The sequence below is a fragment of the Pholcus phalangioides genome, unplaced genomic scaffold (genome assembly GCF_987345545.1).
Source record: "Pholcus phalangioides strain wild (caught in Gottingen) unplaced genomic scaffold, Ppha-v1.0 ptg000007l_1, whole genome shotgun sequence".
NCBI lineage: Eukaryota > Metazoa > Arthropoda > Arachnida > Araneae > Pholcidae > Pholcus > Pholcus phalangioides.
In genome coordinates, this window is record NW_028301600.1 from 32350150 (window position 1) to 32376669 (window position 26520).

The 26520-nt window shown below is 34.8% G+C and overlaps 1 protein-coding gene across 1 annotated transcript in view; it reads right to left on the reverse strand.

The window, feature by feature from the left end:
• The window catches only part of LOC149085188 (uncharacterized), a 219905-nt gene that overhangs the window by 47999 nt on the left and 145386 nt on the right, over positions 1–26520 (reverse strand). Inside the window, exon 2 of the mRNA XM_089233052.1 lies at positions 4840–4941. Coding sequence (XP_089089178.1) covers positions 4840–4941 — 102 coding nt within the window. The remainder of the gene's footprint in view (positions 1–4839; positions 4942–26520) is intronic.

Below are 26520 nucleotides of genomic sequence, written 5' to 3' on the forward strand. Positions count from 1 at the left end.
TTTACGAAAATTCAGGTTCAAGCAATGCTAGTGGCACATTGGTGGTCGGCTGAAGGTTGTTTCACAATTTCAGGGCACAAATGCGAGCCAATAAACGCCAGAACTTTGCCACTGGACTTATCCCGTTGCCGAGATCTCTTCCCGCCCAGCTTCGTGGCAGAGTCAGGAAAACTTTATTTTACAAATGAGAGAGCCAAACTTCCATTTGAAAAAAGTCTCTCCGGAGAGAGAAAGTAGACCTTAAAAGTAAGTATTGCATTTACACAATATTTAAATATCATGGAAATTCAAGCACTTTCCCTTTTTCGGTATAATACAGATGACAAATGGTAGCACAAGTAAAGCACGAAACACACATAGTTCTCGTAACATATATAAGTTAGGGCCATGCATACAAATTGTTCCGGCAACGTAATTACAATCCCTACTTTCTTAGTGACACAAACGGCATTATCACACCAGTGATTGGTTACTACGAGCAAGAAAGATGAGTTGATGTTCTAAGAAAGATAAGTTAAATGATGTTAAAAATCAATACCTCAAACGTTCTTCAATAGCACAACATTGCTGGACCAATAATCAGCACTTTCACTTTAACTCTGTCCAAATCATTCAGAAATGCTCTTCACTCCTCGACCTAGATTTCTTTGTAGCTCTTCATATTCACATAAACTCTTCTTTGGTTAAAGATTTTTCCAGCACTCCATTTTTCTAAACGATATGGTCTCAATACTGAAACTTAACCCCCCTTCCCTGCCACTAAATCATCTATACACTCCATCTCACAATCGTAATAGCTTCATCATCATCACTATCTTTCCCTCTGTCATCATCATATCACTCGTCAGCCTCGATCCTACCAAGTACTTTCATTTAAGCGAGTCACCTGCGCTATAACAGGCCATTTGATTCCATTTTATTTTCCACTGACGAAGGAGAATGTAGCCCCGAAACAGCACGGTCTGGCGTTCAATTTTGTACATTTTTAGCTCACATCGTTGTATTTATTTTTGTTTTCTATGGTAAGGGTACCTTCCTGGGCTAGTTAAAACCTTCTGGAATCAACAGTTGACGTATAAATTTCCAATTTTTCAGACTTGACCAGCTCCAATTTTAATCAAAGGCAACATTTACACTAATTTTTCTTCAGAACGGAACACATCCAAAATTCAAATGTGGGTAACTCTCTTGAATGTTGTTTAAGAAACATATATATAGAGAATATTTGAATATTCTTCTACCATTCGTATATTTTACCTGTCGGGCTTTTTTTTTACTTTTGTAAAGCAAACGTATTCTTCCTAAATTTACAATAGAAGTAAAAAAAAACTTCTACATACTTCTACTGTACATTTATCAAAAGTGGAAATGTTCCCTTTTGAAAGTAAGCTCTTCATGCGCATATTTTCGAATTGAATGGTCTGGACAGGATTTGCAATCGGCGCATTATGTGCCTGCATTATTACTATATTACTCTACATCATCACGATCGCACAGTATGACAAGAATCGTCAATAAGCCATAACCTTCAACCCACAATATTATATAACTCATAGCCATCAACTGGGGAACTGAGATATTTAATCTAATAAGCTGATAATGGTATAGCTTTCAGATTAGGAAGCTCGTGTAACTTCTGTGATTTGGTGTGAACACTCAACCGAATACTCGGAAATAACGAGGCAAATCGGAATGACCAGTAAACAGTCACTCAACCGTCAGTAAGCTTCATACAGTTCCAGAGGATGGACACAATGTTGACTGTCCCAATCGATGAACGTTAACAGTTCGATCGATGACTATACTTGTCGTTATTTGAGCCAATCAAGTTGTTTTTATTTATCTTCGATATTACAGCAGGGATTTTCAACCCCTGGCCCACCGACCATTTTTTTGAAAATAGCTACTTTACATGGAAAAACGAATAAATTGCAAAAAATAAAAATAAATCGTTAAAGAGCTCTGGGCACTGACATATGTTGTATCTGGAACTGTGAAAAAATTTCCAAATTTAATAATTTAGGCTGCGCATTTAATACATTAAAAAAGCCGTCGTAACGAATCGGGAGACCCAGAGCCATAATTCGAGAGGCCAAATTCAGCAAGGTATAAATATTTACCGAATTTAAAGAAATGCTAAAAAACACCTTAATGAAAAAATAATAATTTTAGAATTATTGAAAAAAAAAATCATAATTTATGAAAATCTATAATATATATATTAATGAAAAATAGTTATAGAGGTATTGAAATACATAATTGTGTGTGTGTGTGTGTGCGTGCAGATTTATTAACAGTAAAAATTCAACTTTAATGAAATAAATAAATTTAGAAATATAAGAGTTCTCAATAATTTGGTGAACCCTATTTAATAATTGAGAATACTTCGGTATGACTTCGGTCAGCAGATTTGCTTTTTCTCGATTTCTCTTTAAGGTTATACCATTGTTATGAAGTTCCAAAAACGCCAAGTTTTACGTTTGGTGTACAGTCGGTGAATTTGGCAGGATTTGAAAGTGACGTAATCAGTTTTTAAGGCGTTATAACTCATTAATTACGGGTCAAATAAAAAAACGGAAAGCACTTTTCCATATTAGTTTTTCACAGGGAATCGCGTGTGTAATTGTTGGATGGTCGATAGTTACCAACCTCTATATAGTTTTATTATTGCACTTTTAATTAGGTTGCTGTATTTTAGAAATATATGGCATCCATATTTGTTTTATGGGCATCTTTTTTCATCCACCTCTTTGGACATTTTGCCTGTTGTGGCCTTGTATAAAACGTATGGAAACTAGTTACGATCGAAGCCAAACGAAGTATAAATGTGAAAGTCGTATAAACAAGGTTTCACTGTATATCGTACCTCCCATTAGCGAACACTCTCCGTTAGCGAACAAAATGTTTGGTCCCGTGGGTGTCCATTATCGAGAGGTTGTGCTGTAAACACTGTATTTGTGATTTTTGGCAAAGAAAACAACTAACAATACACGGAAAGAAATATTTTCACGAAAGATGTTTAATATTTTCTTTTGCTTATCGGAACATTTTAAAATGACACTACAAATACCGAAATTTAAAACTTCAGATTGGAATGTTTGAAGTACGAATTATTCAGCTGCATCCATTTTCGATACAGTACTCTTGCTTTGAGAATTCTTTATTTATGTTTGTAGTTGTTATCTAGCTTTTTTTAAAGGCTATCAAAAAAAGTTTAGGACACTTTCCTTAACATTTTCTTTTTCATCCATCCCCCTTTAATATTGCTTTGGTCTCATTTTTCATCCGCGAACAAATGATCACATGCGAATGAGTTCGAAATTGTTGTTGAAAATATCGAACAAAAAAATAAGTAAATAAAAAAAAAGACGTAGAAACATTCGTTTCGAGTATTTTTTAAAGAGATTAATGATGATTCGTTTCGTTTCTATTCTAATGATCAGTTGAAGATAGAAAATGAGGCTATAAAAGGAGATTTTTTTTTTCGGAATCTTGGTGCCATTCAAATAAGTTTTTTTGAATACTTTCCTAAAATGATATTGATTTTATATTACATACATTCTGTATTTAATTATCATCTAATTTCAACAATAACAAATTCATACGGATTCGGATAATAAACATTTTTCTATATCAATTTTAATGACATATAATTAAATAAACTGAAAACTTGAGATTTTAAATTTGGAAATTTCCTCAAAATATAAAAACCAATAATTCTAAAAATTATTTTTTAAGAAGCGATGAGTATTTATGTAAATATTGAAATATAAACGGAGATGACCGCTCACTTCTGACCGCTACCATTTTGGAATGGTTTGCGCGCTTTCCCAAAGGGATGGACAGTCTCGGATAGCTATTGAAATACAGTAGAACCTTTCGATAACAGACACCCATGGGGAAAATTTTTTTCCCGCTAACCGGGAGTGTTCGCTAATGGGGGAGGGGAAGGTACGATAGCAGTGGAACCTCGTTTGTACGAGTTTCACATACGAGGTTTGGCTGAGGTAGCAATTGGTTCCTATACATTTGCATGCTAAAGTGTATATTATGTGACTCTGTAAAAGTGATACATCAGTGGTTATGCATAATCACCAGTCGTCTCGATGAAGAAAGTTTTATCAATTTTCACCACATTTATCACTTTTACCGGCGGTTATGCATAATTCCCAAATAAAGTTGGAAAGCCTGATAAATATATATATAAGCCTAAAAATATATATATAACCTTTCTTCTTTTCATATTAAACCAATTAATTATCTTTCCTGTGCATATGATACGTACACTACAAATATTTTGCAATAAAATTTAAATTAAAATAAGTGTGACGGAGAAAAAACATTCATAACAACATCATCAGTCTTGTAATGTTGGCTTTCTTCACACGCATCAACAAACAAAACCAACTTTACCATTGCAATTCACCATCCTGAACCATAGTTCAGTTAATAAGTAATTAATTGACGATTTACCATTTTTTATCACGAGCTGGGGATTAAACATAATCTTAGTTCAATATAATGCATTCTCGGTTTATGACCAACGATTAATAAATTAAGAGTTTGAAAAAAAATTGAGTTGGCTGATAAAAAGATGCCCATATTTTTATGGGCATCTTTTTATCAGCCACCTCGTTGGGCATTTTGCCTGTTGTGGCGTTGTATTTGTATTTGTATTTGTATTTGATTTCACTGTCCGCTATCAATAGTATCCACTAACGGCTAGTGAAACACATAAAAGCCCTATTCCACGGGACTGGGTATCCTTTCTTAAGTGTCCGTTAAGAAAGGTTCCACTGTACTATATGATCTAGTAAATGTTTCTATATATATATATACCTGGAAATCCTTTTAATTTATCGAGGAACAAAGTTGACTGGTTGTGGTTGACTTTAATGGCGACTTTCATCAGTTTGTCTGTGCACGTAGTATCATAGACTACTGAAATAAGGAAGAATGCATAAACATGAATATCTAATAGGTATAAGTATATTTTTGCATAGCAATTTTGACAAGAGACATTTTGTTAACTTCACAAAGTACCGATCTCATATACGCAACGTGGGAATAACACAAACATAATATAAAACTAGTAGCTGGAATTATAATTGCATTGAGAACATTGACAATAGTAGAATGTTTTAAATGTTGCTGGAATTTCATCATTCACACACACACCATAATAACATGACACAAAATTCCTTTCATCTCACTCCCTAGTGAATCATTTCATCACTTAAACGCATCACTGTATACTTGATCCTAATGAATGTCAATTCAAATGGGATTTATACCGGAATGTATGTTTCAATAGATTTCTCAATCATTTTATTAGATTCATTTGCTAAATATCTAACAAAAATACTTTGGTACAGCAGGTAACACATAACAGTAACTCACAAAGTATTATGGTAATGTTCATAGAAAATGGAGTCTCTACTTCTGTCGCAATAATATCAGCCTTTTTAAATATCTCTCTACATAAAAGTAACGTATAGGTACTTCATTGATATTGTTCATATCCAACCTGGCTAATTGGAAATTTCACTGCCCTTAGAAATTTTCTAAATACTAAACCATGAAATTTAACCCTTTATTTGGCCGTCAACATGAATTTCTTATTTTTTCAAATAACGAGCCCAAAGTATTGCATATTTTGAGCTCGTTTTGACACGGATGAACATCTTCACAGTGCCTAAACATTAGATTTTTATTTGTGAGCTGTTCATTAAGTTTCTATAATTACCATCAGAATGGCTGGACGGTACACGTGCCTCTTATTTGTTCAGAAGCCAAGCAAGAACGCTTTTTAACCCCATTACATTTTGGTAGGAAATATGTGTGGAGGAGACATACAGCGCTGTGCATTCTTCAACAATGAGAAAAAAGTAAGTTTAAAAACATTAAATGACATCTTTATACTATTCACATTTATGTAAATCATATAAACACAGTGTGTTACTTTGAAGTGCAACATCCCATATTTTTTTGAATATTGATAAATAATTTTTTCTTGTCATGTAATGTCATTCAGAGGGTACCTCATTTCCTGAATATAACCCCTCAAAATATTTCTCAAAATATATATATTGCTGGCCAGAAAGGTTAACTGATCAAAAACAATGAAAAGCCCATTTGATATTAATTTCTCCTCTTGTTTGGCTTCGGAATTTTTCATGAAAAAGACAAAGGATATTCGAAAATACGTTGAACCAATTAAACTAGAATAGATATGCTAGTTTTTGCTTTGATCACAGGGCCATGGATTCCTTTAACCCTACCATATTTCATCATTGACAAAAGCTAGGTCAGACCAATAAATCTCTGCCAACGTTTCATAAATGTATGACCTGTGCAGTCCGAATGCATTCGATGGGTTTTCTTGTCAAGACCGTGAAAACTCTACCTGAAAACGACATCAATGCGAAAGAATTGATAAATGGCCGAGCCTGTCGGAATAACAGATGAAGGACCACGATAATGGATACTTATAGATTGAATCCTCAGGACTGGAAGAAATCAATAACACAGAATGCGGAAACTTTCTGACTGTGTATACTCTGTATCAACACTAATTTTCTTTTCACTGGATGGGAATGAACACATGAGAATATTGAATCGCTCTTTGGAGTATTCTTAGAGCATAGTTCCCAAACTTTTTTTTCCATCATCCCTTCTTTGAAAAAAAATATTTTCATCGCCCCCACCTCGGAGCCAACCCATAGGGTCCTACACTAAACCCAAAACTTTCACCGCCTCCTTGGACTCTTCCATCAGCCCCCCGGGGGCGATATTGCCCACTTTGTGAAACTGCCTTAGAGTAATCGAGAGTTTCTTTAGCTCTGATGGGCACTTATTCTATTCGAATTCAAACCATAGTCTGAATCTGAATAAGATAATTTTTTCGGCGAGATTTGTTCCCAAGGTAGTACAACACCTTAAAGAAGACCTTGCAGGCACGGGCGGAGATACGGGGTGGGGGGCAAAGGTGGAGTCGAATGATCTAATGTATAAATGTATATATGAATTGACATCATCATCATCATCGTGCCCCCCAGCAATAATGGCCTTGCCCCCCCCCTCAGACTTCCAAGTCTATCTCCGCCTATGCTTTCAGGCTATATAAGTAAGCAATATGCGTATTTTTAAATATTATAGATATTTAGTGTTAGCTAACATGCACACATTTTCTCTATAATCAAGTTTTTTTTTTTTTTATTTGGGTCCTTCAGAAACCACTCGTGTTCCACAGAGTATGCCACGAAGCTAAAAAGCGCTCTAATCAAGTTCCCAATCGAAATACGCAAACGTACGCAATAAATAGTGGCGCCATCTCTATGAAACGATTTAACGTGCAAATTATTTTTCGTCACAGTGTCTTCCAATTTTTCTCGATTAGAAAAAATGTAAGAAGGTCACTGGGGTCAGGGGCGGTCACCAAGTGTGTCTCGAGAAAAAATCTCTACCCGTGTGGTACTAATTTTTGGTACCCCTACCAACAATTTTTGTCCGACAAAGATTCTTTTCGCCCTTTCAATTCGAGTTTGGCGCCCCTCTTAGAGCGGTGCGCACGGATCGCCATGCCCAAGAGCCTCCTCTGAGCCGAACTATAGTACATAAAAATAGTGCAGCCACACCGAGTCCGCAAAAAATATTATTATATAAACTATCATTCACTACGTACCAGTTGTATGAGCCTCCCCTCCTAGTGGGGGGCCATGAATAAGAATACAAATATTTTAGAGGTCTGTGAAAAATGCTTAACCCCAGCCCTATCTGTCACCAGTCCAAAGTTAATCGATCCTTTAAAAATGTGTCATCTTGATAGAAGTCAATAGCTAATACATGATGTTTGATGTAAATAAATATACAAATAAATTATTTTCGCAATGCATAGTAATAGGGTTCCCTGGAATGGGTTACAGTTTTTGTAAAGCAGTACCGAAAAAACGCTTGGTCTTAAAAAATGATTCTGGCAGCATATTCGTGTGACAAATATGTGGTTTTAAGGGGTGTCAGAACACGAAGTCGAATTTTAAAAAATGACTTCCAAAGAAATTTCATTCAATTGCAAATAAAATACTAAAAATTTCATTTCATGTCAATCGATTAATTTGTTCTTTCGTAATAAAAGAAAGGAATAATGAGTTATAGTGTAGACGTACAACAAGAAAAAATACGTTGAAAGCGATTTTTTCAGATAGTAGGTTTTTGAGCTCATTCGTAAGATAGAAATATACAAATTTCAAAAGTCTAAATTTAACATTTTTTGAATAATACTTCCCATTAGTCAATTGCTAAATACGAGGTTCCTTTTACTAACACATGCCGATTAACCATTTCGGTAAAATTTTTAGAATTTTTGTGGCAATAGTATTTTTAGTATTTTTTTTAATCTAACGGATGAGCTCGAAAACCTCCAAATCTGAGAAAATCGTGGTCAAGTGTTTTTTCTTGTATACGTTTACACTATAATTCATTATTTCTTTCTTTTATTATGAAAGAACAAATTGGCCGATTGACATGAACTTTTTGATATTTTATTTGCAGTTGAATGAAATATTTTTTGAAGTAATTTTTGAAAATTCGACTTCAAGGGTCGTGGCACCCCTTAAAGGCATCTTGGGACAAGTCATCATTAATATTCACTACTATGCTGTACTCAACTTTTCTCTTTTATTTTCATTTTCTATTTTCGATGACTGTGTATGAGAGGAAAAGTCGCATTTAATCACGCTTTTTAGGTTCTGTTATTTCTTATTTGTGTATATAGCTATCGAAGGCTCATCTAATATAGGACGACACCTACAACTCACATAACGAGGTCAACCTGTGCATTTCATACCAGTTACGAATCTTTAAATACGAGGTCACTGTTCTTTTTTAAAATTTTCACAGATGCATCCCACACAGGCGCCGCTTTAACACCTACACCAGTCTTTCAGAACACAATTCTTTTAGCTATTGCTGAATGCGAATGAAACCAAACCCGTAGGCCCTGGACCTGTTGAAGCTGTCCTTGATATCTGGTAACACCTACTTAAACCGAATAATCAAATAACTTACAGTTATATATGCATAAAAAGTTTTAAAAAGGTCACTGAATCAGCAAAACAATTGTGTTTTACCCACGCCCATGCTTTTTTCGTATCATTAGCATTTAAACACACGTCACTCAGTATATCCATGTAAATTCATCTCAACTCAAAAACACTATCTCTGATTTAAAACTCACTATAAGTATTTTGATTGAATCCCGCATTTTTTAGTTTTATACGAAAATAATAGTCATAGATGAGAATTAACAATAATATCGACTCAAGAAAACTTCGCAGACATAAGAGACAGGTTAAGAATATATATTACGAAGAAAAAAGTGAGAAACACATCATTATTTTTTGTTGAGAAAAGAAAGTTTAGAGCAAAATTGAATTCGCAGTAATTTGAAAAGAGAAATCTTAGAAAGCATTAGATAAAAAAAGGTGAGTGAAAGGTGATTACTTTCACTCCTACAGCGTTAGAAAAAGTGATTAATCATGAAGTAATTCTGTTTATCTCCGGGAAAATTTCACTCGAATGTCAGAAAAGCGCTTTGCATCCATTAAGGGTGAAATAATTTCTCAAAGTCTTTTGTTTTTTGACAGTGGATATCAGTTTCTTTCTCCTAAATATATCAAAGGATAATTTTTATGCAAAATTCGAATTTTTCGGTTGACAATCGTGAGACTTCAAACTAACTTACTTAGTTATATTTCTCTCTATCATTTTCGTTTTTTGTTTTGTCAAACAACACTTTAAAGGAACCTCAAAATCTTATCTGGACATTAATTTTTTTTAAATAATGTTCTAACTGGCCATATTTCATCAAAACAAATGCAGCATATAACCTGTCACTTTGGACACCCCTGCATTGGACAGTTTTGAATGTGGAACCGGCTGTAATCCTATATCAAAGCATGTCCCAATTGTCTCTATCTTGGACATTTGACACCATCTGGGTTATTATCTTGAACAGGTGCCGTCTTGAGAGCATCATGGGCCTCCGGGCCAAATGATTTTTCTGAGGCCCCACCTGGCAAATTCTCGAAAAATTCAACTACTTTTCATTTTTCTGAGGCCCTTCTTCTCTCGAGGCCCTCGGGCCATGCCCGCGTCGATCCATGCGTTAAGACGGCACTGGGTTCAGCTCATTCTCTGCTGATTATCAGTGTAAATGAAGGTGTTGTTTAGAGGGTGGGGTTTCCCCCTCTCTCAGAGATTTAAAAAAAAAATTTACTGAAACAACTTCATTGTTAATCTACAAAATATAGTGTAACAGTTAGATTATGATTTTTTTTTACATGTACATCCCTTTATTTCTTAAGCTTTTTCCACATTTCAAACTTTTATTCAGTCCTCAATAGTGTTGTGTATGTGAAACATCACATTTTAGACTTCCTGGAAGAGTGAAAGTAAATTTTAACTTTGCATTAGGGCATATATTAGGCGTTGGGTATACTCTCGAAAGAGGAAATACATCAAGGTTCAAATATTTGAATAAATTTTCTAACGTATATAATATCATTTTCCTTCCTTTCGCAGACCTATTTACATGAATATTAATGCGTTTACATGTTACATATTTTCTAACACCTATTCAAAAAGTTAACGCTTGTAAGTATAGTTAGTTTTTTGTCATATTCTACTAGTTAAAGCCTTTTAATGAGATGCCGTAAAATATTTCTTCGTACCTCTATATCATAGTTTCCTTAACTTAATTTCATTGATAAAAGTTGAATATTCATATTTGGAGTTATAAAGTGTTCTGTAAAAACTTGCATGTGTACCACAATTTCAATGAAATAACTTTGATAAAAAAAACGAGACATTTAAATCGAAAAGTCGGGACAACCAAAACAAGGTAAAAAATAGGATTGAATGATTATTCATTAAACGTATATGTAACCCATGACATAAATGCACTGTAGTTTTGGATATTTTTAATTACTACAAATTAATTGACAGCAAATATATTAATTTACAGCACTTATATGTGTTTTATAAGCACGAAAATATACGTAGATACGATATTATTGTTGATAAATTTAATCTAATCAGTTGACGAACGCAATGACATGGATTTCATGTACACCAAGGGTGCTCAACATTTTGGAGAGTGCAGGTCACTTCATTGGTTTGAAAACGTTACGCGGGTCACTTAAGTGATCTGTAAATCTTCCGCATGCTGCTTAAGTGAACTGGAACTGTGACGCGGGCCACTTAAGTCGTCTGGGAATGTGCCGCGAGACACTTAAAATATATTTAAATGCTTCGCGAGTCAGTTAAGTGATATGAGAATGTGCAGCGGGTCACTTAAGTGATCTGGGAATGTGCCACGGGTCAATATAGTGATTTGGGTATGTGCCACGGGGTAATAAAGTGATTTGGGCATGTATCGTAAGTCATTTAAGTGATCTGAAAAGGTGCAACGGGCCACTTAGGTGATGTGAAACTGCATCGCGAGCTACTTAAATGATCCGGGAATGTGCCACTTAAATCATTTTTACAAAATTAAGTTTGAGGTCTCGGGTAAAGTAAGATGAATCCGAGGGCCACATTTGGCCGGCGGGCCATGGGTTGAATATATATGATGCATGCTCTCGAAAGAGGAAATACATCAAGGTTCCAATATTTGAAAATTTTTTATAACGTATATCACTTTCCTTCCTTTCGCAGACCTATTTACATGAATATTAATGCGTTGAGATGATATCTCAAAGTTTAAAATCATTGTTCGATCCAGAAACTGTTGTACCTTGGCCATAGTAAACCTCGAAGCACTTGGAATAGTTTTGGTGACATTGCTTTCTAGCTTATGTTTTTGGAATGCAACAGATTAAAAATACATAACATCACAACAGAACGTGGTTTCAGCTCTGTATATGGCATTGACAGATATTTTACAAATAGGTATATAAAGTAAAAAAATTGTGTTCTTGTTCTTGCTGTGTTTCTGTGAAAACGTTGGGTGAACGTCTAGTTAGTAATTATAATCTATGAATTCTCCTGATAAAACGCACCAAGTGCTCAATTATTAATTGAGTGCTCAAGTTATTAATATTTTTCACAAATAAGCATCGAGAGAGCATCACAGAGCATTGTGTACTTTGAAACAAAACAGATCGTGTACCTAAAGGAACAGCGTAAAACTTCTAGTTTACTTTGCGATGTAGCTTTCGTAGTTTACCTGGGAATGCTTAACTTACATTAACTTACAAATACAACAGGCAAATTGCCCAACGAGGTGGCTGACTTAAGAACATCATGGATCCCCTACCTACTACTGCTACACCACACATGCACAAGGTACAACAGTGCATGCTTGAAGGTACAGGACCCCCCTTGTTGTAACTTGGAATATTTTTGCTTTTTCAAACATCCACATTTCATGATTACAGTAATAAAAAAACGGTAATTTAAAATTTATATGATTTTTCTTGCGGTATACAGATACTAAAAATGTGAATTTAGTGAAATTTTACGGTAAAAATTGACTGGGAAAAAAGTTTGAAAAATAATGTTCCAAGATATGTCTCCCTATATACAGAATGGTTATTAAGAGTGTTCTAAGATCTCATTTCGCAGATTCCGTATACGACACTTGACAGTGTATGGTGCCCTTATATAATAGAAGACTCCATGGATTCTTTGGGTCTAAAGTTCTCCATAAATTTCCTAACAGCTTATGTTAGTTAAATGTAACCGAGGAGAGAAAGAGAGAGAGACATCGCCCACCAACTTCTTTTCATAAACTTCCAATAAAATAAATATTTACTCAATCACAGTCTGAGACGCGACCAGCTTTTCAGACCCTCAGCTACTTCAGACTCATCTTATAAAATCCTGCAGGGAAGTTTATCTCGTAATACCCACAGGATGGCTTGAAGGATACTTAAAGAGGAGCTTGTTAAATATTCGGAATTTTCATCGTTTAAAGACACCCGATACTTTTATCCTACGTAAGAAATAGGCTTTTGGCGTTAAAAATATGGGAAAGTGGATTTTCTTTCCCGCCTCTTCTTTACTATTTATATCTATATCCAAACCTGACACCAATATACCATCATCATCTTCTGTAGAGGGGGATTAGGTGTTTTAATTAAATTTACGTTAAGCTTTTCTAGTGGAACGCTGTTTGAGGTTAGGATGAGTAAATATAAGCCGATCTCTCTTCTCTCTAGCTCATATAATTCGTTCGTCATTTTTTTTTCTATCGTTAACTATCCTTCAGGAAACAAAACTACGATTAATAAATATTTCTTATTCTCTACGCACATAAATTTTTCATAATAAGTATTATAGGATGTCTGTTACGTCCAAAAAATTAGTCATTTTTGTTTTCATTTTCGTTTCCGTTCAGTCTATACATAAAATGAAAAAAAATAGTAATTTTAAGGTAATTATAGAAAACACATTATTTTGTCTTAAATTTATTTTTAATACGTAACTGGATTCCCATTTATCGAATATTTAATGTTAATTTGATTTTCTGAATTTTTTCAAGTCTGAAAATTGTTTAAAAATTCTTGGAAATTATGTAATTACGATTATATTTTTCTGCGTGTTTCATTAATAAAGGAAAAAAGTCACGTAAATAATGTTGCTATTTTTTATGTAAATTATTCACCCATCGCGTAATACTTAAATGATTTGCAGCTTATTTATTATGCATAAAATATTTTTAAATACTTTTCTCACTGAATTGTTTAGTTAATAAGTCAATTATCGCTCTTTAGATGCATAAAGATGCATAAGCAACACAAAGTTGCAGCTGGATTTAAATAACCAAAGTTAACAATTTAAAGGTTATTATGAAAGAAGGAAAAAAAATCTATTAATAATGTAAAAAAAATCATAATAATTCATCGATTAAAAAAAATAAATGAACATAACCGAATAACCTCAAGAAAATGCAAAACGTCAGCTTTTCTTTTGAAACGTACGTACAAATTGATTTATAAACATGCGGAACACACTAAACGTCTTTTAAAACAAGTTTCACTAATTAAGTTAAAACCAATCCTAATCAAATTTCATGCGAAAGCTTTAGGAAAATATAAGTATAAGGAAATTAAATTAATTTCTACGTAGGAAAGAGAGAAAAAATATAATAACAGTGAAGAATATTTTTACTAAATGTAATTTGCAAATGTTCCTTTAAATGATTTGTGACAATAAAATCTCGTTCAAATAACTTAAACGAGGGTTTTAGTGATTATTTGTTTTATATGTGTATTCACGAAAATTCAATCGTCATCGGGATTTGTTCAAAAAATAATAATAATTCTAAGATAAGAAATTCTATTGTGGCTTTATATAGTTAGAAACATTTAGAAAAGGTCTCACAACAGTTCAGCGCCGACAATTCAGCGTCGACGATTCAGCACAGTGATTGTTTTGTGAGTAACAATTCTCTTCCCACATTTTCGAGACTTAGGACTGCCATACTTTCAAAAGTTTTGAAATAGATTAGTTTGGATATATATATATCTTTATAGCAAATTTTTTACCTCTCCTATGATTTCTTCGTGTTGGCTTCTAATCCAGGTGTCTTCAAAATAATTTATAATATCATGTAAATCTTCTTCGTTGTCTCTGTAGTACTCGCTATCTAACAAATTTTCAAACTTTTCAACTATGTCACTACAATGACTGTCTGTTGAGTATTTAACTTGCAATCCACTTGTCTTCACTCGACGAAATAAACAGTTAAAAATGGAAAAAGCATCTTCTTTGTTTGCATTGTATAAGCCCTTCCTTTATAGCAGATAGGGACGCACGTTCAAAATATGTCAAAATGCTGAGGAGCTTAGTCCTGATTTCAGTTCCTTTAAAGCTTGGTGTATTTTAATGGAGAAATCTGTTGTACTATTTGCCATGAGGACATAAACTAGTAAACAAACTTGCCCACATTTCACTGCATGAATGGTATACAGCTGCTCAAATAATTGTGGTGCAGATTTAACCGTTTCAGTGGCAATTATAAGTTACTAAACCCCTCTTCAAAATGCCATACCTTTTTTTAATTAAGTATTATTCCTTCCGATTTTCAGCAGGTTCAAACTAAGGAGTATAGGGAAAAGTTTTTCCATTGAGAAATCATTTTTACAAAATATCTGGACTTTTCAACGCTAAAATAAGAGGCTTTTATGGAGGCGAGATATCTTAACATTGCCGTTTAAAGGGTTAAAAGTCCCATCAGTTATCTTTCAGAACATCCAATTTCTTCTCGGTTGAAAAAATTAAAAATCTACAATTTGCATCTACAAATTACATCTTTGCTGTCATGTGATGGACTGGGCATGTGATAGCACTGAACTGTCTACGATGAATTGTCGGTTCTGAATTGTCTCGGTGCTAAATAGTCTTGCGCTGAATTGTAGTGGCGCTGAGTTGTTGAAGATTCTAAACAAAGTATTGTGATTGTCAAAGTAAAGTTCTTATCACATCAGTCAATGAGGAGAGAGATTTCTTATATTTATTTTAGTTTTTAGTTCCCAGAACTTTCTAAGCAGATCATTAAACTCCATTATATGTAAGTGTATTTATCCCTTATATAAGACGGATTAATTGTCTAATGCATAACTTTCGAACTTTTCTTAGTATCTGGTATATAGTCTTTTCCAAGGAATGGTTTCTAACTTTATCTAGCATTAAGAGAATATGACAATAGAAAATAAAATGCTTCTATTAGGACTTAAGGAAAAGTATTTCTTATCTCCTTCTCTGTACTTCAAGTATTATGGAATCCTCCCTATTGTTACGAAATGGGTATGAAAAGAAAATTTTCTTTAGGATTGATCGGAGAAGAGGAAGCAAAAAGAAGAGAGTAAAGTACTGACGGGAAGTTGAAAAAAAAAATGTTCTAAAATATTCTTGAAGTAATTTTTTTTCCCCTTATGAAATGGGTGAAAGAGGAATCTCAGTTTCTCTGTAGTACGTTAGAAAAGAGCGAGTGATCGGCAAATTGGCTGTCATAAGATGACTTTCAAGTTTAAAAAAAAAATCTCTTGTGTCCTGAAATGCTCTTTCCTCGTCGAAAGTGCCGCCATTTCCTACATTTTTTTTTCCAATTTTTTAAAAAATCTTTTCGTGTTCAACCGCTCTCTTATAGTAACAGTTACGGTTTCCTCATATGAATATTTTAATGTCGTTCAAGGTACTTCCGTGAGATAATTTCTCCCTTTTGACGTTTGGTTTAACGCGCATAAACTCGTAAAGATTTGTCGGAATTATTTCATTAATCTGATAGATATGTATTTCTATTTGAGATTCATGCTCTTGCATCAAGTATCATGATATATTTCATCGAATCAAGTTATGATTTTTACTTTTATTCGTTCATTGTCATCATACCAAAAATATTTTATTTTTGAGAACATGGTGGTTTTTAACTAATGTGGTTTATGGACTAAGGTTTATGATGCAGGGTAAGTAAGAATGCGTAGAGGTTTTCAACAACTGGCTGATACAAAGATGGATTTAGGGAGGAGAGAAAATTCGACTTTCTTTGCGGGGAATCGAACGTACGACCTCTCACTCGCCAGTGAACGCCCTAGACCACTAGATTACAAAAGCAACGATTGAGATATTCATTGCCTTTGTAGTCTAGGGCACTCACCCGGAAAGTGAGAGGACGTGAGTTCGATTCCTCACAAGGAACAGTTAAATTTTCTCCTTTTCTTCAATTCGTCTTCGCATCAGCCAGCTGTTAAAAATCTTCGTATGGATAGCGGAGAATGACATCATCATTGGATAAGTCAGAATGATTTCCTCACACACACACAATTAAAAATCACAATGATTTGTTAAGTGAAGTCGAATTATCAAAAAGGACTTGAAAAAATATTTCATTTAATTGCGAATAAAATACTAAAAATTTCGTGTCAATCGGTTAATTTGTTCTTTCATAATAAAAGGAAGAAATAATGAATTATAGTGTAAACGTATTCAAGAAAAAACACTTTGAACGCGATTTACCCAGATTGCAGTTTTTGAACTCCTCTGTAAGGTTAGAAAATCTACTGCCCCGAAAATTCTGAAATTTTGCAAAAATGTTTATTCTACACTTATTAGTAAAATGGATCATGATAAAGTATGTTAGCCATATGCAAAATGGTTTTTTGAAGGTAAGATCACACACACACGCGCGCGCGCGCGAAATTGGGAAAATGATATGGTTTGACGTGTAAAATAATATACACAGTATCCCATATGTAGATGTTACGGTAAAAGCTTGAAGACTGGTAAAACCTAGGATTTACAGGTAAGACCTAGGTCTTACCAAGACGAGTTTGTGAATGCCCGAAATAGGTTTGTAAACGTTTTGATTTCAGACATTTACCAATCCAAGCCCGTTTTAAATGAATCAATTAACCATGCCCCTTCAGCCACTTATATTTTAATCAATAATTATAATTATTTAATAATTAAAATTAATAATCAACAAATGACTTAGTGGTAATAATCACCATTATTAGTTCCCGACGCTAATTATAGAAACATTAATTAACTTTCTGATTAATTTACTTTAACAGTATAAGTCCCTTTTTAATGAATTAATTACACTTTTTAATTTACAATTAATATTTATAGTATATTTATAATATATTTATAAATTACACACAATTAATTTTTATAGTTATTTAATATACTTTCATTAAAAACGGTCTTTTATTGTTCTCAGTAAATTAATTTACTTCGAAAAGTACAAACTTTTAATCAATTACTAACATAGCTAGCGTCAGGAACGAAGAAGTTCGTGGTGATTTAATTGATTCATTGAAAACGGGCTTTGATTTGATTTATTAAAATTCCGAAATGAAAACGTGTACAAGCGTATTTCGAGCTTTTACCAACTCGCCTTGGTAAAACCTAGGTCTTGCCAGTCTTCGGGCTTTTACCGTAACATCTATATATGGGAAGGGTGGTGAATGCATTAGATAACGAAAGAAAAATCTGCAATCTTTTCTGATTCCGCAATCAAAAAATACAGGTCTCAGAGATTTATCTCTGATACTTAAACTTCTTCAAATTTGTTGCTAAAAACCCTTAAGTAAAAAAGCCAATCTCCCTTTATTGTGTATCTTCTACCAATGTTTAAAATACAACTGGTTATCGGTGCAATCACTTGCCACTTTTTAAATATTTTTCGCACCACGTACCATCCACCACTGCTTTGCATGACTTTTTTTTTCAAAAGTGAAGGTAAGGAATAGAAATTTTGGGAAAATATAGTAAAGTTAAACTTATTTCTTCTCGTAAAGCTTCGTTCTCAGCGTAATAACTATCTGCAATAGCCAAACACACCAGACGTAGAGCACTTTGCCTCTTGGATACCAACGAAGAGCAAAGAATTTACCATTACATTAAGTCTACCCAAGTTGAATCCTCTTAAGTGGATTATGAAGAGAAATATATATACATATATATACTTTTAGGAGAACAGTGTGTGGACATCTGTCTTAGTTTCCCAGCAACGCCAGGGACTCGGTACATCAAGTAAAGTGCTACAAGGCAGTGGGCAAATAACAGAACAGGGAGAATGGAAACCAAATTAGTGGCAGTAATTTCTTAACATCCTCTACTGATGAAAGGTAATCCACGGAAGTAACAGACAGCCGATACAATTGGAGGAACCCCAAGAATTTCCTGCCGAGTTCCATGGGAGCAGTTTTCTCTCCAGGGATAAATGATTTAAGCGTGATGGGGCGTCCTCTGGCCCTTAACGAACACTGGAAAATACGAGAGAAAGAGACACGGGGTATAAAAAGAAAAGGAAAAACCTTTTCTCTAACTATAGGGATCGATATTTTATTGCCTCCAATTCCGTAAAGTTGAGCCTTTGTAATGCTTCAGCCAGTTGTTGAGTGTTCAAGAGAGGAACACATCCACGGAGAATCTCTTTGGAAGTTGGGCTTTTTGAGAGGAAGCGTTATTCCAGTTGGAAGGGGAAAATGAAGTGCTTGTTATTTAAGGTCCGCTGAACAACTTAAGCTCATTTTTGGATCGTAATCAAGCGTACTGGTTTGAAAACGGTTTTCTTCCGTCTCGCTCTAATGTTGCTGCTACCAAGGCCACACTGTTCGGGGGGAATACTTGGAGCGGACGAGATTTCAGATGATCATCGCATGCAGAGCGTGTCAGCCATCGTATGCTCCATAAATGATCAAAATAAGAAAAAATATATATATTTCCTTTTTTTAGTTCTTTTATGATACCAAATAGGAAAGAATTTTTTTTTTTTAAATCGTTTCCAACATGTTCTGAATATATATGGGTATTTTTAATTGGAATACACCCGAAACATGATTTTAATCCGAAGAATGTATTAGACCAGGAGTATTTAACCTTTTTCAACCGGGACCTAAAATCAACAGCATGAACAACTTCTCGATCCATCGGTTTATTTTTAATGTTAAAATTGTTTAATTAAATATTTCTGCTTTAAAATAAGCATTTTGTTAATTGATTAACAAAATGCTTATTTTTCGAAATTAGTGGAAAACTAGTCCATGGCGTCTTAATAGCTGGGCTAGCAGGGACTGAGCCTAGGACCCTGAATCAAAAAGGGGTCCGCAAATTATTGAAGATTTTCACTGAATTCATTCTTTATGAATTCTCAATTTCCATAAATTCTGGAATCTCATTCTTCATGAATTCTGGAATCTCATTCTTCATGAATTCTGAAATCTCATTCTTCATAAATTCTGGCATTATTTCTTCCATAAACTCTGGAATTATTTTTTTCGAATCATTATATTTTTCATCAATTCCGGAATTTGGTTGCTCTTTCATTAATTTCAAATTCTCCATCGTGCTTAAATTTCATTATGTTGTTAATGAGTTCACACACATTAAAATGTATAGGATTTTGAGCATTACTGTTCATTTTATAATAATGTCATGTGGTTTTGAACGCTTACTTCTCTGAATTACTGTATACAAGAAACATGGCTCAAGAGGGCCCCAAAAATGTCTGGGCGCTAGCTCAGGCCACTAAAATCGTTAAGATGGCCCTGAAATCAGTGGTGCATTAAATGAATTTATAACCGGATTGTAAATATACTCATTGGAAAAAAAAAAAAAAACGAAGCACCCTTAAAAAGTAATGATCTCGCAATTTCGCAAGTGAATTTCTTTACACAAATTATGCAAATGATTAAATTTTCAAAGCCAATAAGTGTTAACTTCGGTCATAGCGCGCGTCTCTAGTGCGCAACTAGCATTGTATAAAACAGGTAACAATTGCGGACCGCTCATCTTTTCTCGTTGTCGGCCTTGCAGTTCACTGGAGACACAACCAATAATGCCATTACGACATTATCGAAGAGCTTATAGCCAATTGGACGACTTCGAACGTGGTCGCATAGTCGGGATGCATGAAGCTGGCTGGTCATACCGAGCAATAGACCGTTACCTGCACCGTACGGACAAGGATGTGCAAAGGCGCTGGCAACATTGGTTGTTGCACGTAACTCTTCAGCGGAATGAAGGCTCTGGAAGTCCAAGGTGCACGAATGTGAGGCAAGATCAGATGATTGTGCAACAGGCCCGAACTTCCCCAACGACGTCTTTGTCCGTTATCCAACGTGCTACAGCCTCTTCCATATCACCCGTTGTACCTTCTACCACAGAGGTATACTATACAGCTATTACCTCTGGTGTGATGGTGTGGGGTGCTATCTCTCAGGACAGCAGGTCACCTCTAGTCATCCTGCGTACGACTTTAACAGTTCAACGATATGTTGATGACATCCTGAGGCCGGTCGCATTACCCGTCATGGCACGTCATCCTGGGGCAATTTTCCAACAAGATAAGGCCAGGCCAAATACGGCTCGCATATCTCTGGACTGCCTCCGTGCTGTTGATACTCTTGCTTGGCCAACAAGGTCAACGGACCTTTCGCTAATCAAACATGTATGGGACATGGTAGGCTGCCAGATTCGGGCACCAAAAAATGCACAAATCTGGAGCAAAAATTGATGAATGCCTGGCAGAATGTATCGCAAGATGAGATTGGGAATCTTTATCACTCCTTACATTGACGTATACAAGCACGCATCGCTAGCCATGTATACGTCGATGCTAGCCAATGATGGATCCTACGGCTTTGAATTTTTAATCATTCCATTAACTGTGTGTGCGTATGATTTTTACAAATATTTAATTTCAATAAAAACAGTCATTTTCTTCATGGTACTTCGTTTTTTTTTTCAAAAGAGTGTAGTTTCGTATAACCCATCTCAGGAGCACCTGCTACACATAGGATAAGAACCCCTGTATTAGACGAATGCTCAAATATACAGGGTATCCTGAAAGTGCTAATGCAACCTTTGTCTCATCAACCGTCCGTCGTAGAGGTATGATTCCAATTAAAAAAAATGCTCAAAAGACGTTTAAAAATTTACCCTGTACAAGTTTTGAGAATGAAAATACAGTTTATCATAAAATTTAAAAACAATCTAAATTTTTATTCTGTCCCCTGTCCTCTAAGTTCCAATTAGAAAGTTGTTGCTCTGTATATTCCGAGGCCAACAGAAAAAAAAATCCACGTTTTCAACTGCAATATTCGTTGAGATTTTTTTAATTCCAAAATCAGAGGAAAAGTTATGAAAAACAGAAAAAAATAACGGATAACGATCTTTTCCCACATTTACACTATCCTTTTCCAACTTTTCTCTGGTTTTTAAATACAATTATCTCGGCGAATATTGAAACTTGCAATTTTTGTTGGCCTCAGGAGAAACTAGACAATAAGTTTGTAATTGGAAGTTAGAGAACAGTAGGAACCATATAAAAATTTAGATTTTTTTTTTATTGTTACACACTGTGTTTCCCCTCTCAAAACTGGTAGAGTGTAATTTGAGTATTTCGAGTAATTTTTTATTTGAAATTATACCTCCACGACGGATGGTTGATGAGGTAAAGGCCGCATTAGCACTTACAAGACACCCTGTATGCATGAAAACAAATATTTTTCTCTCACAAAAATGACTCCTCGACAGTAGACATTCAAAATTCATCGGTATATTTAAGTACTATAAGTCTCGAATGATGTCCGACTGTTCTTACCGATCGAATGGATGCTATAATTTTTTTTTTTCTGCCGGTTTCCTCTAACTTAGTAATGAAATTGACTCCGTTATCGATTTGAGAGAGGAAAAACGACCCCTTACACGAGCCTGTTCATGTCTACTGCAAATGAAAATCAATCAGCTGCATTAAACTCACATTAAATCTCGAAAAAGATTCGCCATCAAGACACAAAACCGATTCCATCGAACCGAACAACTTGCTGTATTTTTGCAGTAGCTTTCTGATGATGAACCCTTGTAACAGTCTAACGGCACGTTATAATACTATTTTTGTAAGACTATTGCCCGTTTGATTCTACCGATCTTTAGATCGAATTTTTTCCAATCGTGTCTATAATCATTTTTGTCTACGAATTTACTGTTTCAAACTATGTAATACAAATGATAATTACTGTCACATAAATCATTTTCAGTTGGTGATCTAAAAAATAAATACTGGAACGTTTCGGTTTTTAATTTGTAACTTTTCCACCATTTTTTTCCAAATTCACTTTTGATGGGATTTTTTTAAATCTCTAACATATTATCAAGATCTAGTATTAAACTTTCAAGCCGGTTCATATATTTAAATGCGAATTCGCGGTATTTAAATTTATAAACGAATTGAACTGTGTGCAGCTCTGCTGAAAATAAATTAGATCTTTTTTAATTTTAGTTCTAAAATTGTATAAGAAAGTTATGTTAAATTAAATTTCGCTTTTGTATGCAATAAAAGTTTTACTGTGATTATTTAAAAAAATTGTTAAGGGAGTAAAAAATTCCATCGCCAGCGACTTGCCACGTACTGAGATCCGCGCAGAGAGATTAATATATGTTGTTATTTGACTATGAATTAAATTTCTCAACCATATTTTATTGCAAACATCGGTGAATTTGAAATTTTGGCAGAAATTTCAATTGTAATCGCGGTTCGAATTCACCTACTACTTCACCAAACACCAACTCTGGCCATATCGCAATTTACTGCCATTAATGAGATGGGTTAGAAATGAAGGCGCTGTCTATCGGTGATCGCCTCAAGTTCGTTAGGGAAAATATCTTATCAATATCTTCCCTTGCGTTCGAACCCGGAACCGTGACAGATCAAGTTCAACGAGATATTTCGGGATTGCCACTGTAAGGGTTAATCTCAAATCTCCATAGAGTTGATCCTTGTGAAAGACGAAATACCTACTCCAAGGTTCGCAGGGTAGAAAATAGGGGAGTTAGGGAGGTTCTGGTGCACCAGGCTGTGGATAAGTGAGACCCCGAATTCTTTATATGACCGCTTCTGAAAAATTACTGCGGGAGGGGGGGGGGCCCAAATGCATATTTGCCCTTGTAACAGTAGAGTCCAGTTCCAGGCCCCTGTTTGTTCTCTCAAGTTTTCTGAATATCTTCGTTGTCAGGGTATGACTCAAAAAAAGAGTGACGGCACTGATGCCTTGTGCATTTTTATTATTCAAAAATTTTAAAATGCATGTGTCTAGAAAAATTTCTAGGCCGCCGCACCTTTTGTACCCTAGCTTAAGCCGCCCCCTGATTCAAGTATTTGAAGCACATAAAATAAATGCACTAAAAAGTATCCAAGAGAGTATGTCATGTTGTGTTGAAAAAGCCATCTTCAACGGAGAACTCAATAACTCTAGACGTTCACATTTTATTTAGTTTTATTCGGTGTATATTAAATTTATGAGTGCTTTGCTGGAAAAGAGAACATCAACAATTCTATATGACACCGGCGAAAGACTTGGAAGCTTTCAAAGCACATTTGAAATAAGAAAATATGATAGAGAAGTTTCGTTGTTCCGATAAAAGACTTTCAAAGTCAATATATTAGTGCTACCACGTGTCCATAGATATGTATAGAGGAAAACAACAAAAGAAAAAACTGTGGTAGAGATTCGAGAGACACAGAAATTGAGAAGAAAGCTGAGACTAAAGGCATCGGATATTAAGGTGAGAGGAGAACAGGACAAGAGAAAAAAGAGGTACAGTGTACTTTTCTCCCATTCCAGGATAGAAGCCGCACGTACCACGGAAGTCGGAAGGAAATGTTAGAGCCTGGAACGCATCAAAAAGTACGATGATTTGTTTTAAGAGGATATAAAGCAAATTGGATCAGAGGTGGAATGTACAAGAGGAACTAGAAAAACTCCACGCATCGCAATGAAAGAGATAGAAAATGAACAGCTTGTCAGAAAAACGGAAGAAGTAAAAAACCCAAGATATATATAAAAAAATGATACGAGTACGTTTTTTCGAGAGAACTTCCATAAATACATTGATTCAGAACAGCATGCATCTATTGATAAGGACAAAATACAAATCATAAATATCGCACTGAAAGCTTTTGTCTTCCAGAGCCAGAAAAAAAACCCGAGTATTTTTATAGAAAGTAAGACGTTGATATAAAAAAATTGATTCGAAGCAAAAAAAAAAAAAAAGAGAGAAATTCCGGAATTTTCGAGAAATAACTCAAGTTTCACAATTTATAAAAATTTAGAATCTTCTCTGAAATATTTTATATCTGTTTTTATATTGCACACACAAAAATAAACTGTTGTAAAATCAAATACGCGTCCATGTGGAAACTAGTACTTTTTTGATATTTTATTAACATAAGTAAGCTCTGCAAATTCTTTCTCAATTTTATTTGCCCGAATAGTTTTGTTCGGAATGAGAAACAACAATTTCCACAAAGGTATGAGGGCAGAATTAATTCGAAATGAGATAAGAAAAGTTCAGATCTCTTTTGTTTGCGGATGTGTACCACCATCACGTGTAATAAGAGGTCTCTACACTATTAGAGGCTCGATATGATAAAGCTCTCAAGACACGCTTCCTTCGTAATATATGCTATTTCTCTAATTAAAATCGATCCGACCCTCGAGAGCTGTATTTTCTGAGATTTTCTTTAATATCTACAAAGGAATCGACCTCTCACTGAAAACTTAACAAAGAAGCACATACCACCAATCAGTTTCTACATGAAAATTCTCATAGTTTCTTCTTTCGTTTTCGGGAAATTTTTAGTAATTTTATACGTTATCTCTTTAGCATGATATATCATGCTAGCTAAGTAAAAGACGGAAAAATAGAGGAATGGGTGGTAAAAAAGCAAGTGTATCTTTAGTTTGATTAATATGTTATAGAGGCTGTCCCAAATTGTTTGCACAGCGAGACTTTAAAAACATACAAATACAAAGGCCACAGCAGGCAAGTTGCTCTACGAAGCGGCAGAAAAAATTATGCTCATAAAAAATATGGATGTCAAATATTACCAAAATACAGCAACCCAATATAAAAGCATATATGAACAAAAAAAATCAACAATACAACTGCCCATAAAAAAGATTATGGTAGTCTTATCTGAGTATGAATAGCTTCTCGATTTATCCCACTATGTAAATCGTGCTTCTTTTGAAACGTATCAATTGTGTTAGAATTCACAACCCCAGTAGATAAGCTATTACATTTATTGACAACACTATTAGAGGAAAAGCTCCCTGCGACACCACAACTGGAATTGTCCCTTAATAAACGATATTGGTGTCCCCTTGTTGAAGCACTTGATCGACGGTGTATTAATAACTTATGGTCCATTCCATCCATCCCGTTGAAAATTTTAAATACTTCGATCATATCCTTCCGACACCCGCGTTCCTCCAACATATTCAAGAAATTAAGTCTTTCTTCATAGCTCAAGAGTTGTGGGCCAACAAGAGCAAGCGTAGCTCTTCTCTGCGCCTCTCAACCAAGTGTATGTCCCTCTGTAGGTATGGTCTCCAAAACCTTACGGCATACTTTGTTTAAACCTATTTTAACACACAGGATCTACAAAAAAAGTTAATTTTTTATTTTATTACGGAAATGACCCCTCGGGAAATTTATGACATTTTAAGTAACTGCAAGTCATTTGAAAAAAAAAATGTAATTGGAAGTATGTTTCGGAAATTAAAAATTGCAGAGATATCCTCTGTGCAAACAATTTGCGGCAGTCTGTATTGTTATAACTGATGGAACTTCATCAGCAAGTACTTAGTTGTACTTGCCGGAGATGCCCTGCTCCCCCCCCCCCGGGGGCCGAAGTGGTTACATTGCTTCATGCGACAGAGCCTGGGTGTCTCGCGGTTTCCCAGTCTTTAGTTAGTTGTACTCACAAATTAATTGGTTCAGTGAATTTCACTAACCGGTTTAGTAAATTTCATTAATTAGTTCAATAAAATTCACTGATTGGTTGGGTTGAATTGATTTATTGGTGAGTTAATTTATTTTAATCAAATTACCTTTTTTATCTTGAAATGACAAGAGCTTTATCATGACCATGGCATTTTCCGAGTAATGCAATAGTTTTATAGACTGGACGATACACTCATGCTATTTTGCCATGAATTTTTCAAA